General features: G+C 45.5%; 1 protein-coding gene across 2 annotated transcripts; it reads right to left on the bottom strand.

Annotated features, from left to right (window-relative positions):
• Positions 1 to 4,886: 4,886 nt before the first annotated feature.
• On the bottom strand, positions 4,887 to 18,173 carry THNSL2 (threonine synthase like 2). 2 transcript variants are annotated; one of them, XM_050943401.1, is made up of 9 exons: positions 18,060 to 18,173; positions 15,616 to 15,851; positions 13,645 to 13,839; positions 13,126 to 13,278; positions 11,915 to 12,145; positions 9,242 to 9,390; positions 7,956 to 8,081; positions 6,855 to 7,006; positions 4,887 to 6,255 (listed from the first exon to the last, which is right to left on the bottom strand). In XM_050943401.1, the coding sequence occupies exons 2-9, from the start codon at positions 15,836 to 15,838 to the stop codon at positions 6,051 to 6,053; spliced, it is 1,434 nt and encodes a 477-aa protein (XP_050799358.1). In that variant the 5' UTR covers positions 15,839 to 15,851; positions 18,060 to 18,173; the 3' UTR covers positions 4,887 to 6,050. The 2 variants fall into 2 exon arrangements, with proteins under 2 accessions (XP_050799358.1, XP_050799359.1); XM_050943402.1 differs by lacking the exon at positions 6,855 to 7,006 and having other exon boundaries at positions 6,083 to 6,255.
• Positions 18,174 to 18,783: the final 610 nt, after the last annotated feature.

The raw sequence follows: 18,783 nt of genomic DNA, 5'->3' as shown, positions 1-18,783 counted from the left end.
CATGAGTTTTCAAAGGTAATGGCCAATGGCTCTGCAATCACATCCGCCAACTCCTTTATAACCCTCGGATGCAGCATATCTGGCTGCATGGACTTCTGCTCGTTCAACTTTTCTAAATAGTCCTGAACCACTTCTTCCTCCACAGAGGGCTGGTCACCTCCTCTCCATGCTGTGCTGCCCAGTGCAGCAGTCTGGGAGCTGACCTTGTTCATGAAGACAGAGGCAAAAAAAGCATTGAGTACATTAGCTTTTTCCACATCTTCTGTTACTAAGTTGCCTCCCTCATTCAGTAAGGGGCCCACACTTTCCTTGACCTTCTTCTTGTTGCTAACATATCTGAAGAAACCCTTCTTGTTACTCTTAATATCTCTTGCTAGCTGCAACTCCAAATGTGATTTGGCCTTCCTGATTTCACTCCTGAGTAGTCTCAGTGCCGCTAGAGGGGACAGCGGGACTGGCTGGCTTCAGGCAGGGGGGTGCAGCAGGGGTTGGCTGGAGACAGGGCTGGGGGTGCAGGGCTGGTGTGGGAAGGGCAGGGGGTGCGGCAGGGGCTGGCTGGAGACAGGCTGGCTGCGGGCAGGGAGTGCAGGGCTGGCTGGAGAGTGGGGAGGGGGTGCGGGCAGGGCAGGGGGTGCAAGGCTGGCTGCAGACGGGCTGGTGCAGGCAGGGCAGGGGGTGGGGGACTCATGCAGGCAGGGGGTGCAGCAGGGGCTGGCTGCAGGCAGGGGGTGCAGGTACAGGGGGTACAGCCCATCCTGTATGGTGAGTGCCCCCTTCCTCCTCGCTCCACCACCAGGGTAGCAGCAGCAGCCTGGGGCTCCCCTGCTTCCACTGCCCTGGCCCTGTAAATAGCAGATGGAGCCCTGGAGAAGTAGCAGGGCTCTGAGGGCTATTTAAAGGACCAGGGCTGCAGAGGCAGCTGGAGCCCCCCCTTCTACCTCAGGGCTATTTAAAAGGCCCAGGACTCCCCTGCTTCTACTACCCCAGCCCTTTAAATAGCTGAGGGAGCCCTGGGGAAGCGGCGGGGCTCCGGCGGCTATTTAAAGGACTGGGGCGGTACAAGCAATGGGAGCCCCAGACTTTTTAAATAGCCGCCAGAGCCCCGCAGCCCTACCCCAGGGCTCCAGGAGCAGGGCTCTGGTGGCAATTTAAAGGGTCTGGGGCTCCTTGCCGGTACGCCATACTGGGGCTTGGGCGCGGGGTCCGATTCAGGGGAATTGGTTGAGTTGGCAAAGCCATCCCTGCACCACACTCAGGAGGTGTGTGAGTTACAATCCCATCAGTCAATGCTGGTTTCTCAGGCTCCACTGTTTGCAGCTGTTCTGCGAATGTCATCACCAGCCTTGACTTGGTTCTTGCTATATCCCACAGCAAACGGCCCTCCAGGAAATCATCATGTTCCTCACAAGTCTTCCAGCAGCTCTGCAAATAGCATAAGGCGTTCTATGCTTGCAGTGCTTATGACAACAGTGCAGAGCTGTGCAGGCTCCATACTTGTGTCACAGATAGTGGCCAGCGACAAATCCTGCACAGGTTCATGGGATTTTCAAAATAGGAGTGAAAATTATGGGCTAGAGATGGCATTAGGGGGTGCAGAAAGTTGCAGGATGGGAACTTGACCCTGCCGTCCCAGCCTCCCCATGAGACTCATTTCTGCCACACCGTGTATTGCCAGAACTTCCCAAAAGTCAGTGCACTGGATGGTGGTGAGTTGCACTCTTGGATAATTACCCATGGTGCACCACACTGTGAATGAATACAAGCGCCTCTGGTGAGTACACATTGTGCCATGCAAGGAACCAAGTACCTACACGCACAAGCAATATATTAACTTTATGCCCATGCAACTTGCGTTGGCAAAAGGTTGTAGTGTAGACACGCCCTATGTTATTCTCTTATTACTATAATTCTGAACAAAAGACTCCAATTACCGAAAGGACTAATTTTTCAATTAATTTTAACTCAAGCTAACTGACGGATTTAGTTGTAAATTCCCATACAATTAAGTAGAGTAAGGCTCTGAATCAAGAAAGCACTTCACATGTGCTTAAAGCAAAGCATACACTTTGAAGCGCTTTCCGCAATTGGGGTCCAAGTGCAAGGGGGAGGATATACTATATTAACAGAGAGGTAGAGTCTCTGTTTTAGCTGCAAAACTCAACTAAATCTCATCTGGAGCCAAGACCAGGACCTCCCTAGTTCTAATCCCAAACCAACTCCACGTACTCCCATGCTGGCCAAAAGAAATAAAAGAAATCTGCCCAGCTGCCAAAGCTTCCAGCTTCCAACCTGAAATCTTCAATGCACTTATACATTGTATGAGTTCCTATGAGGGAGTTGGCTGATGTGATTGCAGAGCCATTGACCATTATGTTTGAAAACTTGTGGCGGTTGTGGGAGGTCCTGGGTGATTGGAAAAAGACAAATATAGTGCCCATCTTTAAAAAAGGGAAGAAGCAGAATCTGGGGAACTACAGACTGGTCAGCCTTACCTCAGTCCCTGGAAAGATCATGGAGCAGGTCCTCAAGGAATCCATTTTGAAGCATCTGGGGGAGAGGAAGGTGATCAGGAACAGTCAACATAGATTCACCAAAGGCAAGTCATGCTTGACCAACCTGATTGCCTTCTATGATAGGATAACTGGCTCTGTGGATATAGGGAAAACGGTGGACATGATATACCTTGACTTTAGCAAAGCTTTTGATACAGTCTCCCACAGTATTCTTGCCAGTTAGTTAAATAAGTATGGACTGGATGAATAGACTATAAGGTAGATAGAAAGCTGGCTAGATCATCGGGCTCAGTGGGTAGTGATCAACCGCTCAATGTCTAGTTGGCAGCCGGTATCAAGCAGAGTGTCCCAGGGGTTGGACCTGAGGCTGGTTTTGTTCAACATTTTCATTAATGATCTGGGTGATGGGATTAATTGCACCCTCAGTAAATTCGCAGATGACACTAAGTTGGAGGGAGAGGTAGATATGCTGGAGGGTTGGGATAAGGTCCAGAGTGACCTAAACAAATTGGAGGATTGGGCCAAAAGAAATCTGATGAGGTTCAACAAGGACAAGTGCAGAGTTCTGCACTTAGGATGGAAGAATCCCAAGCATTGCTATAGGCTGGGGACTGACTGGCTAAGTGGCAGTTCTTCAGAAAAGGGCCTGGGGATTACAGTGAACGAGAAGCTGGATATGAGTCAGCAGTGTGCCCTTGTTGCCAAGAAGGCTAATGGTATATGGTGCTGCATTAGTAGGAGCATTGCCAGCTGATTAAGGGAAGGGATTATTCCCCTCTATTTGGCATTGGTGAGGCCACATCTGGAGTATTGCATCCAGTTGTGGGGGCCCCCTCTACAGAAAGGATGTGGATAAATTGGAGATAGTCCAGCAGAAGGCAACGAAAATGATTAGGGGGCTGGGGCACATGACTTATGAGGAGAGGCTGAGGGAACTGGGTTTATTTAGTCTGCAGAAGAGAAGAGTAAGAAGGGATTTGATAGCAGCCTTCAACTACCTGAAGGAGGATTCCAAAGAGATGGAGCTAGGCTGTTCTCAGTGGTGGCAGATGACAAAACAAGAAGCAATGGTCTCAAGTTGCAGCGGGGGAGATCTAGGTTGTATATTAGGAACAATTATTTCACTAGAAGGGTGGTGAAGCACCAGAATAGGTTACCTAGGGAAGTGGTGGAATCTCCATCCTTAGAGGTTTTTAAAGCCTGGCTTGACAAAGTCCTGGCTAGGACAATTTAGCTGGGGTTAGTGCTGCTTTGAGCAGCGGGTTGGACTAGATGACTTCCTGAGGTCTCTTCAAACCCTAATCTTCTATGATTCTAAGATTGTTCATACAAGAAGCTGTGCTATATTTGTACAGGTAAAAGAAATGAGCTGGAGAGATGGTAAACACCACAGGGAAAATGTGAGTTCTGCATGTGTACATTGCAATTGCACTTGTCTTCCATGTGGATGCACACAAGACTATATTCCCATTGGTGATATCAAACCATGCTTGAGTTCATGAAGTTACTACAAGCCTGTTGGAGGTTGGGTTCGGTTTTTGTTTTGTTCTGGTAACACATGCATCCACATTGTAAGAACAAAAAACACCTCTCCCCAGCAACCACAGCACCTACCTTCCCTTAACTGAAACAGCTTCTCCTCTTTGGACGCAGAATGGCTTCATCTCCCCCACACGGAGAGTTTTATTGTTTGGCTACCCCACTATTTTCAGAGATGTGACTTATTCCGCATTTAAAAGTTAGTTGCCCACATTCACGAGTGCCAAATTGCCTGCCTAACCTGTGTGCCCTATTACTCCAACTGCTTGTGCAGCTCCACTATTTGTGCATGCAAATAGCCAGTTAGCTGCACTACCGACAGTGCAAGTACCCCATCTGCAGGCACTGAATGTCTGTGCATGCAAATAAGGCATGGAATTGCCCATAGAAAAATTCACGTATTGAATTGTGAAGATTAGTCGCTCGAAGTATTGTTGAAGCACCTGCATTTTTTGTTCATCTAAATGGAGATCCAAGTCTCCAAAGACTCTCTATGGCTGCTTAAACAGTATTAGGGTGACCAGATGTCCCGATTTTATAGGGACAGTCCTGATTTTTGGGTCTTTTTCTTATATAGGTTCCTATTACCCCCACACACACTGTCCCAATTTTTCATATTTGCTATCTCGTCACCCTAAACAGTATACAGGCAACAACTGGTGAGCACTCTTCCAATTTATGATCTATTTTAAAATGCAGAACGAAATTAGGTTGCAGTGCCCTCTGGTGGACAGTTGAAGAAAATGATAAAATTCAGCATTTGCAAGATATCAAAAAGGGGATACAGTAAGCAGAATTCAGCAGTGATTTCACTTAATGTACTTTGGACAGCAGTTCATTTTTATTACTTATTCAAATTACAACATAACTGTTCAGGAAAACAATACAGCAATTTGTATTATATTCCTCTACAGATTTTTTTTTTATTAGAGAAGGAAAGATATGGGATTGTAATAATTGCGTAAAACTGTAGTCAGATAACAATTCATGTTTGTAAGGCACTTTGAAGATAAATTTGAAGAACTTTTCCATAAGGGTTAACAGGGATAAAAGCTGTATGGGTCCAGAGACTTTAAACAGGATTCTATCAAAGTTACTCTAAAAACCCTATAGAATTTGACAGACAGCCTTTCCATAATTTTTTTAAACCATTTGTGACAAAGTTCTTCCTCTACCTTGGTGGGTCCTGTGCTTATAGGCAGATTTGCTCACCTCAGTGATCTTTCCCACAGTCTGGATCAACTTCTCCTGTGTCTGATCAGGAGTTAGGAGGTTTGAGGGGAACCCGGACCTGCCCTCTACTCCAGGTTCCAGCCCAGGGCCCTATGGATTGCAGCTGTCTATAGTGCCTCCTGTAACAGCTGCATGACAGCTACAACTCCCTGGGCTACTTCCCCATGGCCTCCTCCAAACACCTTCTTTATCCTCACCACAGGACCTTCCTCATGGTGTCTGATAATGCTTGTACTCCTCAGTCCTCCAGCAGCACACCCTCTCACTCTCAGCTCCTTGTGCCTCTTGCTCCCAGCTACTCACACGCACTTCCTCTCCTCTGGCTCCTCCTTGCCTGACTGGAGTGAGCTCCTTTTAAAATCCAGGTGCCTTGATTAGCCTGTCTTGATTGGCTGCAGGTGTTCTAGTCAGCCTGTCTACCTTAATTGGTTCTAGCAGGTTCCTGATTGCTCTAGTGCAGCCCCTGCTCTGGTCACTCAGGGAACAGAAAACTACTCATCCAGTGACCAGTATATTTGCCCTCTACCAGACTCCTGTACCCCACTGGTTTGGGTCTGTCACACATTCTATAGAATTTGATCGAGAATTACAGAATTCTATCGCTTAGGTTACAAGTTATATGGAAATGTTATAATCCTCTATTGAGTTCATTAGGACTTTCCTAGGAAGGGAAATTATCAGAAAGAATGTGCATCATTAAGTCAGCCTTGTCCTTTATATGGAACTGCCCAGGCATGGCACTCTTCAGGATCAGATGAACTCCACCTAGGTGTGTCTGCGCTTGGCAATGGCTTCTATTCTGTCTCTTAGGGTTCTTGCCCAGTCATCATCTCTCCTCAGGGTTGTGGACCTGGTCTCCATCGCGTTTAAAGCTCGTATTTCAGGTTGAGCTTCAGGAACAAGTTTTGCTCTGAGCACGGCATCCGGGAACTTTGCTGCTGAGGCGGGTGCTAAGCAGCACCTGGGTCTGCTGCGAAAGAGAGAGAGACACATAGGATGTCATGTACTATTAGTAATTCTGGGGTCCGTTGGGCGTAAACCCACCCAAAATAAAAGACCACCCCCTCAGCTAAAGGGGCAGACCCACCGAGTCTAGGCTACTGGCGATTTCTGGGGAAAATTAAAGAGAAAACAGGAGTAGGGTCAAAGGTTAATAATGAGGAAGCCAGAGGGGGACACTGAGCAGATAACTCCAGAAAGCATCCACAGCTCCTCAAAGGCATCTAAGGAGTCAACAGACACCACCCAGAGGAACTGTGCCTGGAGGCATGATCTGAGAAGAGAGTGGAAATAGGCCCCATGGTCGCAGAGCACCCCCGGTCCAGCTTCCTCCTCCCAGTGTGATGGATGGCTGACTTGGCGAGTGAGGTTGAAAAGAAGGTCCTGCAACTCTGTGGGGCACAAACCGAGTGTGATTGGATCAGGAAGTGCAGGAAAAAGTGCAGGCACAACCTCAGAGGTTATGAAGAAGCTGGGAGAGAGGCTGCAACCTGATGCACCCGTGCTGATGTGAGCCAGGATCTCCCCCTTGCCTGAAAGGAATCTTGCCTTCCATTAGTAGCTTCTTACTTGCTGAGATGGCAGTCCAACTGCTTATAATGGTAGTGAACAGCCACAGCTGAGTGGGGACATAACAGGTAGCGATTATCTTCCCAACAGCGTCTCATTGCCTGAACAATGTCTTCGTCAGATGCTGAACATGAGCTCAGTGCTTCAGAAAGCTGGAGAACCCAGGACGAGGGGGAAAAAACCCGCCAGAAACAAGACCCCCAACAATTATACACAAAAACCACAAATGAATGTACAGATCAATGTCAAATCATTTTTAAAAATGTATTAAAAGTTCATTCTGTGATGTTACCACTTGTATGTAAGACCTTATTTGTCAGCATCTTGAATGTAAGAGAGACGGGTACTTCTGTCAGACACATTGATGTCATCAACAGAGGCAGTCCAGCCTATGCAGGGATTTTGCAAACCCAGGTACGTCAGTTAATAACTGCACTTTGTTGCAGGACACAATGCAACTGATGCCGGTATTTGAGGATATCAATCCCAAACCCTAATGTATGTGATGGGTGCAATAATACATATCTTTTCCGATTTAACAGGGACTTTGTAGCGTTTCTTTCCCACGGAGACAACAAACAGTGAAACCATTAGTTTACTTTTCACCTTTGATTTTTCTCCCTTTCAGCCTGATGCCTGATTCACCAAAGCTCTTGCTTAAAAGATTAAGCATGCATGTAGTCCCACAGAAATCCATAAAACTACTCACAATTTAAAGTTACGCACTTGATTAAAAGCTTTGCTGGCTCAGGGTGTTGGACAGTGAAATTACATTGTTGGGGAGCGTTTTGGTCCTAAATACAAATAACGCACATGCTACTGGACTGGGGTTTCTAGGACTGCAGGGGAATGTTTAAACACCAACAAAATAATTGTAATTTTAAAAGAGAGGATTATTTGACAAGATATCTATGCACACAGGTTTTGTAAACGCCTGTCTTCCGCCACCCTACCTACAGATACCTACATTTTAGGTTTGAGACGACATGGCACGAACCCATTAATACACTTGCAATATTCATATTTATTCTGAAAACAGTTGATTTTCTTTTTTAAATTGTGATGGAAAAATATTAACTAAACACACATGAAGGGACTGACCTTTCTGTGCAATCCTTCTGGGAGTGTAAGGTTTTTCGACGTGTAAAACTGTTCCATCAGAGTTTTAATCAAGCTGCCATCACAGTCCGAAAGCAGCCATAAGATTCTCTCCATATTGTAAGGTTCCTATAAAAACACACACCACACCCATGAGCCTCCATCCACACAGGATCAAATTCAGAATCTGGAGCACTGGTGATCTCTAGTTGGATACTTAGTGCGGTAGATACTACTGTACAGCACGGCTGAGCACCTCTTGTGTGGTCCATGGGAGTTGGAAATGCTCAGCTCCTTGCAGGAGCAGGCCTTGTATATCTGTGTCCAAATAAATAGAGCAGGAAAAAGAAAAGAGGAGATCCAGGTGGAGAGTAAGCCTGGGGTCCTGCCCTAGGCTCGGGGTTCCAGAAAGAGCCCCAGAAGGGTAAATTCACTATAGAGAGCACAGGAACCTCCAGAGGTAAACCAGAGATAGGCAAAGTGATAGGGAGGTGCAGTAGGAACCCTGGGAAACAGCAACAGAGTCCTAGATTGAACAGATCTAAGTTGCTAGTCACAGGGTCCCTGGGCTGGAACTCAGAGTAGCAGGTGGACCAGGGCTCCCCTACCAGCCACCAGCAAAGTGGCACAGGACCTGCAACTGGAAGAGAAGACTGCCTGAGACAACACAGAAAAAGCTTGTCTGGCGAGACGTTGTTACCCCAGATCAGAAGGATGATGTAGTGACCTGGCTAGAGACCAGGAAGACGATTAGCAGAAATACTGACATCTTGGCAGAGACCCAGGATTTTTTAATTGAGCTCCAGGATGAAGAACATGGTCGACAACTCCACTTCTCAGGTACAATGGAACTTTCTACCACAGGGGAAAAGCTCATCTATACAGGAGACAGAGCTGTCCCGAAGACTGTCTGAAGCTGTGGAATGACCTATCAGGACCTATGGACCATCACAAACCTCCCCACCTTCTCCAAATGCCAGCGACACTTTTCCAGCCTGCCCTTGGTACAATAAACACAAGCAGCAACACATAAACAAAACAAAAATCCCTATCAAAACACCACACTGCACACACACTTCTCCCATGATGGAGACAATCAGAGGGCAAATGAATCACATGTGACATGTTAGTCACATCACTTCATGCACTACTGGAAGGCACCCAGACTCTGTAATAAGGAGGGTGGTGTAAGAACAGATGTAGAACAGAATATGGATATCAAAATAATTTTAGTAGATGTATCATTCAACACAGTATATATGATCTCTCCTGTTTAAGCAGACATGTACCTGAATATCCATTGCAGAAGCTAAAGTTGACTTAACACTCCCCGAGAATGAGAAATCTCCATGCTGAATTGTCCTGTGGATAATGTCGTTATTATTTACCACAGCGACGAGTTGGATTGGAAGTCCCATTTGCTGTGCGATATATCCAGCTAGGAATGAAAAATTCAAGAACATGGGCTTCAGCCCCACAATGAGATGTTCATAAGGCGGATTTACAAATGAAATCATTGCTCCTCCTTTCGTGCAAAATTATCAGGAGGGGCCAAAAGTTATCTTTAATATACAGGTATAGCTTAAAGAAACTACACCTCCCAGTACGCAATGCTCCATTTGAGCAGCCTCACAGCAAGAGAGACCACCACCTGGTTGGTCCTGGACTCTCTGTGGACCACACAATCATATTAAGAGATGTAGTGAAGAGAGGGGCCTCTGGAAAATGCTTTTCATTCAAATAGGATGTTGCCAAGAGTTCAGAGGTCACATGTTAATGCAGCTTCAGATAGATGCTCCTGAAATATCATGAATGCAACATTTTACATCACTCCTTGTATTGCTTTTCCAGTAGATATTATTCCCTTAAAGCAGGGGTCGGCAACCTTTCAGAAGTGGTGTGTTGAGTCTTAATTTATTCACTCTAATTTAAGGTTTCACGTGCCAGTAATACATTTGAACGTTTTTAGAAGGTCTCTTTCTATAAGTCTATAATATATAACTCAACCATTGCTGTATGTAAAGTAAATAAGGTTTTTAAAAATGTTTAAGAAGCTTAATTTAAAATTAAATTAAAATGCAGAGCCCCCCAGACTGGTGGCCAGGACCCGGGCACTTTGAGTGCCACTGAAAATCAGCTCGTGTGCCGCCTTCGGCACACGTGCCATAGGTTGCCTACCCCTGCCCTAAAGTTTAAAAGGCCAGAACTGTAATGTTAGGAGAGAGCTGTTACCATGGTTGCCCCCTCTCCCCCCAAGCAGGATAAAATTCACGTGCAAATGGATGTATAATGAGCCACAGGTACACACAGGCCAGATTAGTTGTACTTCTACCCAATAAAGTGGAGAAATGGTCTGAAGTAAATAGGATGTAATTCAATAAGGACAAATGCAAAGTACTCCACTTAGGAAGGAACAACCAGTTGCACACATACAAAAAGGGAAATGCCTGCCTAGGAAAGAGTAGTGTGGAAAGGGATCTGGAGGTCAGACAAGACCATAAGCTAAATATGAGTCAACAGTGTAACATTGTTGCAAAAAAAGTGAACATAATTCTGGGATTAAATAAAAAAGTAATCTTCATTTGAGGACAAATGAACTTTATAGCTTGATGAATCAAGAATTTTCAGAAAGCATCTTTTATAAATTATTTTTTTTCAGAATACAAATGTATTTATATTTTTCACAGCTATAAAGGCTTTATTTAAATTGTAGTCAAGCTCAAGAATTTTGTCCTCAGGTCTAGTGCACTTTCTTGTGATAACTATTTAATTTCTCAAATATATTTCTGTTCAATAATAACTTAAGAGCAAATCCTTAACACAGTGCACAGTCTATATATGCTTACACTATACTGGAAGAGATCTGTGGAAGAAGGAATCCTCCCTAAAATGGCGCAGCGTTGTTTTGTGGGTGGTATTGGAGCCTCCGAGATGCTGTAGTCATTGGACTCCTGTGCACTCTTACTTGGTGTGGAGTGGAGTAGTTGGGACCCCAGCTCATCTGGGGATTGGTCCTGCTTTGAGCAGGGGGTTGGACTAGATGACCTCCTGAGGTCCCTTCCAACCCCTGATATTCTATGATTCTATGTACTGGCAGGAATATTGTAAGAAAGATACAAGAAGTAATTATTCTGCTCTACTCAGCACTGATTAGGCCTCAGCTGGAGTATTGTGTCCAGTTCTGGGTGCCATATTTTAGGAAAAATGTGGATAAATGACAGACAGTCCAGAGAAGAGCAACAAAAATTATTAAAAGGTCTAGAAAACATGACCTATGAGGGAAGATTGAGAAAATTAGGTTTGTTTAGTCTGGAAAAGAGAAGACTGAGACGGGATATGATAACATTTTTCAAGTACATAAAAGGTTATTACAAGGAGGAGAGAGAAAAATTGTTCTTCTTAACCTCTGAGGATAGGACAAGATGCAATGGGTTTAAATTGCAGCAATTGCAATTTAGGTTAGACATTAGGAAAAACTTCCTGTCAGGGTGGTTAAGCACTGGAATAAATTACCTAGGGAGGTTGTGGAATCTCCATCATTGGAAATTCTTAAGAGCAGGTTAGACAAACATCTGTCAGGAATGGTTTAAATAAAACTTAATACTGCCATGAGTGTGGGGGACTGAACTAGATGACCTCTCAAAGTCCCTTCCATCCTATGAGTCTATGATTCTATGTATTCATGTCTAATTAAGAATAATCAGATCCTCAGTATTTTCTCTTTTCAGTATCCAACTCATTCTGTTCATGTGTATTTCTAACATGCTCATCCTCATATTATCTACATATGGCACCACAGCACTGTTCTGCGTCTTGTATGGTACCAACAATGCTGTTGATACTTAAATATTACTAATCATGATTTAAGTGGTTCAGAAAAAAAATACAAACTCCCTCTTTATCGCAAGCCACTTTTTCGTTTTAAGACCCCCCCCCCCACCGCCCCCGCACACACACCAAACCTGTGAGATTTCCTCCACCCCCTGTTGGCACAACAATTTCCACAGCTGGCAGTGGAGTCATGTCCATGGATGGAGTGCATTGAAAGTAAGCATAGAAGTAGTGAGCGATCTGCACCATAATCCTAGACCAGTTGATTGAGTTCAAGCTCATCAGATTGTATTTTCTAGCAAAATCTGCATCAGCGAACAATTCTTTGATCGGCTCGTCAATTTCATCGCTATTTCCATGAGCTGTGGAAAAGAGGAAGGAACAATCAGGAGTATTAACAGAAGTGCTGCTGAAATTAGTGAATTAGGCATAAAACAGTTGCTTTTACCTACCAAATAGGATTCAAGACTGATAGGTTATTCTAGCCATCAAACTGGATTTGCTGAGCTAGGGTAGGCACACATATAGCGGTCCGACTGAAATATTTGGATCCAGGTGTGGGTTCCGATTGTGAATTACTCAGAATTTCCAACTTTTAAGGGTGTCTGGATCTGGGATTTTGGATTGGGCCCATCTATATGTTATTCCAAGGTCATAAAATGAACCAGTGGCAGAACCAATGTCTTACGGCTCCGAATTCTGTTTAGTAACTCAGAACGCTGCCTGGGCCAAAGGGAGTCATGGTAGGGCCCTACAAAATTAATGGTTCATTCTGGTCCATTTCACAGCCATAGGATATGAAAATTGGTCAATTCCATTTTTTCCAGATGTTTATATCTGTAATTTCATGGTGTTGTAATCTTGGGGGTCCTAACTCAAAAGGGGGTTGTGGGAGGGTCACAAAGCTGTTGTAGGGGGGTTGTGGAATTTCCACCCTCACTTCTGTGCTGCTTTCAGAGCTGGACTTGAAGGCAGCAGCCCCGGAAGATTCCTGGAGGTGGACGTGGGTCTGATCTTCTTCTGGTCTGGGAAACCTATTCAGACCTGAAGAAAAGCTCTGTGTAAACGCGAAAGCTTTTCTCTCGCACCAGCTGAAGTTGGTCCAATAAAAGGTATTACCTCACCCACCTTGTCTCTCTAACATCCTGGGACCCACATGGCTACAACAGTACTGCATACAAGTTATGCTGTTTGATGGCCCAACATGGTACACCCACAGTGGGAGCAGTTTGTAACACAATTCCCGCAAGGCTATCTACAATTAATGGCTAGTTCACATTGGGATTGACATTAACAGCAACCCAGTAATAGTATGAAGTAGATCATCCAACAAAATGCAAACCAATAAACACATGGACATTCTCTTCGATCACCGTCGTCATCTGCAGTTCTTGTATCTGGCTGCAGAGATCTTTGGGTAAGAGAACAAAGATATCCATGTTGTTTTCCCCTCGCACACTTTCAATTGCCGAGCTACCGGTGTCTCCCGAAGTTCCTGTTTCACATGAAAATAATCAAGGACAAAATAATTATATCTACTAATTAAGAGTTAATTAAAGACTGAAAGATCAGGCACATTTGTTTTCACACAGAAGAAGGGTGCACTTGTCAGTCCAGATCATTTTTGGTTAGTGCCGGGTATACTGGAAAATGAGCACTTCCCAATAGGCAAGTGTCTGCATCACAAATCACTATCAGCAGAGACACCAAAGAATGAATGGGAGGCTGAACAGGTAGATGTCCTCTTTAGGTCAAGTGAGGCATACTGGCCACCCTGTTCTGGAGATAACTAGGATGTAAGCCTCCACCAGGGTAAATGCAGAGTATATTGCTTGCATCCATCTGTTTAGCTGTAACCTACCGACTAGAATAGTGATGTGCCTCTTCCTTTTCTTCAGGAAGTACTGTAAAAACTGTCCTGTGCAGGACAAGGACAAGTCCTTAAAGGCATAAGTTACACCATGCCAGAGCTCCAAAACATTCAATCCATTCTTCAGCCTGGCCAGATGCACAACATTTTTGTGTCTGAACCTCTGGAAGGCGCTGTCAATCAGATCTGGAGGGAAGCAGTTAAAGGGGATTGTTAGAATAGGTACCAGGAATAACCCTCTAACCCATCACCTGCATGATCATGGATTGCCAAGCTCATGAGAATCTTTACTGAAAAACCAAAGACTCTCCAGTACCGCAGAGCTAAGGAAGTGATAGATAGAAGCCCAAGACATTATCCTCTTACAAATTAAGAGTCTGATCCTCAGTGTAAATTGGACAGGTCCACTGACTTTAACAGAGCCATGCTGATTTATACCAGCCAAGGGTCTGACCCAGTCAGATCTATTTTAACAATTAAAACAAGAATCAAATAATGTTGCAATGAACAGGCTCAGGTGGATGGTCCCCACTGCCCTCTAATGGAACAGTGGCCAGTCTACACCGGGGGGAGAGGGAGGGAATCGACCTAGAATACACAACTTCAGCTGCGAGAATAGTGTAGCTGAAGTCGACGTATCTTAGCTCGACTTACCTCGCATCCTCACAGTGCAGGGTTGATTGCCGCGGCTCCCCAGTCGACTTTGCTTCTGCCTCTCGCCGAGCTGGAGTTCAGCAGTCGATGGGAGAGCAATCAGGGATCGATTTATCTCATCTACACTACATGTGATAAATCGATCCCTGGTAGATCAATCGTTACCCACCGATCCAATGGATAGTGTAGACGTACCCAGTGAGACTTTGGATAGGGGCTATATTAAAATCTAACTGTATAAAGAGAACTGCGCAACTGCCTGTCAGAGGCTATTTATGGCTGACAGCTAAGGAGATGCTGCTTTTACAGCAGGAGAATCCAAACTCTTTTCCCACTGTTGGAGAGAAATTTAAGCATCCATGGAGTGCACCATAGTGACAACTCTGAAGCACCATGAGACCAATGATCTGTTACAAGGTGTCTTTACCAAAACCTACACCTGGCTTCATGTTACATGCTTGTTTTGTGATCCATTTTGCCAAGGGAAAATATAGAACCAGGAACAACTGGCAGAAGGAGGAATTCATTTGCCACATTTGCTTTTACATCTGTTTATAAATATGTGTTACTTAAAACAATCTGGGCCAAATTCTGACAGGGTGCTACCCAAAGGCATAGAAAAACCACAGATACAGCAAGAGAGGAAATTTCCTCCTTAATTCTGTCTACACCAATCAAAAGCCACATACGGCTCCACAGGTCTTCTATGATAGGAGCCACAAAGGTTATATAGCCTGCTTATCTTTTCCATGCATGCCCTCTGATACACCAAAGATCTCAATGGATATGCTCCAATGTTCCTAGAAGGTGTCTTCTACATGGAACAGCCAGGTGGGCAGGGGCTGCTGCAGCCAGCATAAAGATGCCCCAAACCACCGATTTTGCAACATTATACATACTGTATTTGCACCCACTTGCAGCAGAGATCTGCCTTCCTACAGCAACCCGGGAAACTGCATTAGCCCTTTAAGAGAATGATATTTATAGACAGAGATAGAATTTGGTCCTTTGGTTGTTTAAAGAGAATCTTCTGCTAGTCTTCAGAAGAGGAGCTGATCTCCAACAATCTGGTTTAACGACAAGACACACCAAGTGGATGAAATAATTGAGGAAGGTAAAGGACAGGGTAACATTATAATAACCAAGGAGATTCTGGCCACTAAGGGCCTTCATAGGTCCAGTGAGGATCAGGGTTATTAGGCTGATGGGTTAATACAGGGTAAAATAATAGTCTCATCTAAGAGCTTTGATACAAATAGCGTGAACCCTACAGCAGGTTGCTTGGATTGATGTCTACTTTGCGTTTACCATTCAGCTCTTTCCGTGGGATTAGTTCAGATGAGATGAAGAGTGAACTCAGCTCCTTCACCAGCTCTGGATAGGAGAAGGTACTCCATGTTCGCAGGGTGTTATAGTCCAGCGTAGGGATTTCCTGGGGCATGAAAAGGCCACCATCCGGTGCATAGCCAGAAAAAAGGGCTCCTTCAAAGTCAATGCTCTTGGCTTCTCCTCGAGTGCTGATGTACCTCATGTTTCCAGCGTCGCTGCAAGAGACATGATAGTTACAAGAGGGTGCCCTGAAGGAGAAGTCTGAGGTATCACAAGACAGGGAGACAGACAGATAGGTGTTTTGTGGATGCTGCTGTGCCCTTTACTGATTGGTGTCATGGAAACTGGGGACAAGACTGGCTTCAAGACTGATTCATCAAGGCAACTAGTTCTCTGGAAGTGCAAGGGCCTATTCTCAGGCCAGGACTCTCTGAGGAGATAAGAGGGACCCTGCATGTTCCATGGGGACTGGGAGATTTATTTGGGGAAGGAGATAACTTATTTCTCTATAGAAACACTTCTCTTGGTACTGCTCCTGCTCAGAGAGCACTACTGTAGCTCCTCCTGAACCCAGAGGGAGCTGTGGTGGCTCAGCATTTTGAGAATTAGGCCCCTAACTTTATCCTGAGAATTGAGGCCTATATAACTTTAGCACAGCCAAAACAGAAGATGGCACCACACCACAGACCTGGGTGAGGGGACTGCCTAGTAAGTAAAGTTCACAAGCCAGTGGAAACCAACTGGACCAGAGAGACCCTGCTTATAGCATACCGGGGAACCACATCAGCACTGTATGAGATGGACACTGACACACAGCTCCTAAAAATGCTAGCACAAGGCCTGCGCCCACAGTCTGAAATCAATGGCCAGCTTTCCACTGAATGCAACAGGAAGAGAATTCAATAGTTTTTCTAAAAGATCTGCTGTGGGAATTATTTTGGGCAAGTTCTCTAGCCTGTGCTATGCAGCAGGTCAGACTAGATAATCACAATGGTCCCTTCTGACCTTGGAATGTATTAGAGATATTAAATATTAACCAGTAAGTATTAGGTCCGCCGACCTCAGCAGCCCCGCGCCGACCAATCCCAGCCCCAGCCCTAGCCCTGCCGACCGGCCAACCCCAGACCCAGCTGCACCAGCCAGAGCGGCCCCAGCCTTGCCGGCTGAACCCAACCCCTGTCCCAGCTGGAGCAACCCCAGGCCCTCTCCCTTCAATCAGTTAACCATTTAAACAATATAAAATTAATCATTTAAACCGTTAACTTTTAAAATGATATTTTGCATTCCTAGAATGCGTGAAGGCCTCGGAATCTCAGCTTTCATTGGAAAATCAAAGTTTTTAGCCATCATGTTCGTGGATTAAAGCTGGAAAATGTGAACACTAAAGACGGTAAAAACACAGCAAATAAAAGGAGCCTCAACTCATTCGTTTTAAAACTGTCATGATTTTTCAGGAGGCCTGGATCAGGATATTTCGATGTTGGGGGTGACAACACTATACACAGTATTAGACTGTAAGCAATTGGGTGCAGGGACCATCTTTTTGTTCTGCGTATGCACAATAAACCATCATACATGTAGGAAAACTGATGGTTTCCGATTCAGGCATGCAGCACTGGAAGAACAAGGTGTCCCCGCACCATCTGGAAAGCTCTCAGACAGAGCAGGGTGAGATTTTTCAGTGAAACTTTTTTTTTCCTCCAAAAAATACAGATTTGGGTAGAACAATGTTTCCAAATGTGTGTTAAATTCACCAGATTGGTTCAATCAGGGGGGGAAATTCTGGCATTAGGTTTTTTTATTCACAATTACGTTTTATTTCAAAATCTCCTCCAATTTGATTTGAAAAAAACAGCTGGAGAATACAGCCTGCTGGAGGGCCCCAGAATGAGCCTGGCCAGAGAACCCAACAATCCATTCCCAGCCCAGTGCTGTTATGCTAGCGGGGGAGGGGGGATGCTCGCCCTTGCCAGGTTTGTTTGCAGCTTTGGGGCAGCGTTTTGCAATGTCCAAGCCAGAGGCACAGCCCCGCTTCTGCCAGGGGTAGCGTCTGCCGGCCGCAGCCGCGGAAAACACACCGCTGTGCAAATCAGAGCTAGTCACCACCTGGCAACAAGGCGATCTGCAGCCACTCACGCCCTGAGAGCCGCTGGTCCCAGCAGGAGTCGGGCTGTGGGGTGCAGGAGCCCAGGCAAATACCCCCACCCCCGGTCAGTTACCAGCTTCAGCCCCTTGGAGCTTTGGAAACCGGCAGCTGATCCGGCCCATCCGCAGAGCACGAGCGGGTAAGGCGAGCCCAGCCCCAGGCAGCTGGCTGCAAGGTTGCCCCAGCAGCAGAAAGCAACGTCCTCTCTTCCGAGCAGGGTCAAACCAGCCCAATAGAGCCGTCCTGGCCCTGCCCAAAGCGGCTGGGGTTTACTTACTAATTAGCAAGGCATCAGCCACCCAATGCACAAGCAGACTAGACTCCGGAATAGAGCAAAACGAGGAGCCTCCCGCCAGCTAAGGGAGCTTTGCTTGATTTACCAGCCAGTAACAACCAGCCCTCTAGGCAGCAAGCCAGCCTTTGCTGTGTGCTCCCTGAAAACACTCCCCACTCCAACGCACATGGGGACTGCAGGTTCCTCTGGAAAGAGGACTCCAGTTGTAAGTCAAAAATCTGCATAAAGAATCTTTGCACTTCCATCCGTCCATAGATCTCTGGATTTGTTGCAGATCACAATGAATAAAGCTACACATTCCCGCCCCCACCCCCCAAGCAGGTAGGTAAACAACTAAAATCCATGTTATACAGATGGGGGAACCAAGGCACAAACCGGTTATGTTACTTGCCCAAAGTCAGACAACAAGCTGGTGGCAGCATCAGGGCTAAAACCCAGCTTTCCTAGGGCCCATTTCTCTGTCTTAAACACAAGACAACCTTCCTTTCTTTCTAGCTTCTTTTTCTTGCATCAGTTTATATAGGTTTGTTTTTACAGGGCTGTATGTTGGGGACGAGGTGAGTACAGAATGGATGCTTCAGTGCTACAAAGTGAGCTGCACACTGGATATTTGGAAAAATGCACTCCCAAGTCTTACAGGACTTTTCCTCTGTGTGTATGTGTGTATGCACATGGACCAGAGAGATAATTATTGACTTGCAAATTG

Source organism: Gopherus flavomarginatus, chromosome 3 (assembly GCF_025201925.1).
Source record: "Gopherus flavomarginatus isolate rGopFla2 chromosome 3, rGopFla2.mat.asm, whole genome shotgun sequence".
Lineage (NCBI taxonomy): Eukaryota > Metazoa > Chordata > Testudines > Testudinidae > Gopherus > Gopherus flavomarginatus.
This window is presented reverse-complemented; position numbering and strand designations above follow the sequence as displayed.

What these genes read in the sequence shown, in the direction of transcription:
- THNSL2 (XM_050943401.1), bottom strand. Translation starts at nt 15,838, where the DNA reads ATGAGGTACATCAGCACTCGAGGAGAAGCCAAGAGCATTGACTTTGAA. An exon ending in GCACATCACTATTCTAGTCG is followed by an intron (nt 13,279 to 13,644) that starts GTAGGTTACAGC and finishes CATGTGAAACAG; the next exon opens with GAACTTCGGGAGACACCGGT. An exon ending in GGGTGGAGGAAATCTCACAG is followed by an intron (nt 9,391 to 11,914) that starts GTTTGGTGTGTG and finishes TTTCATTCCTAG; the next exon opens with CTGGATATATCGCACAGCAA.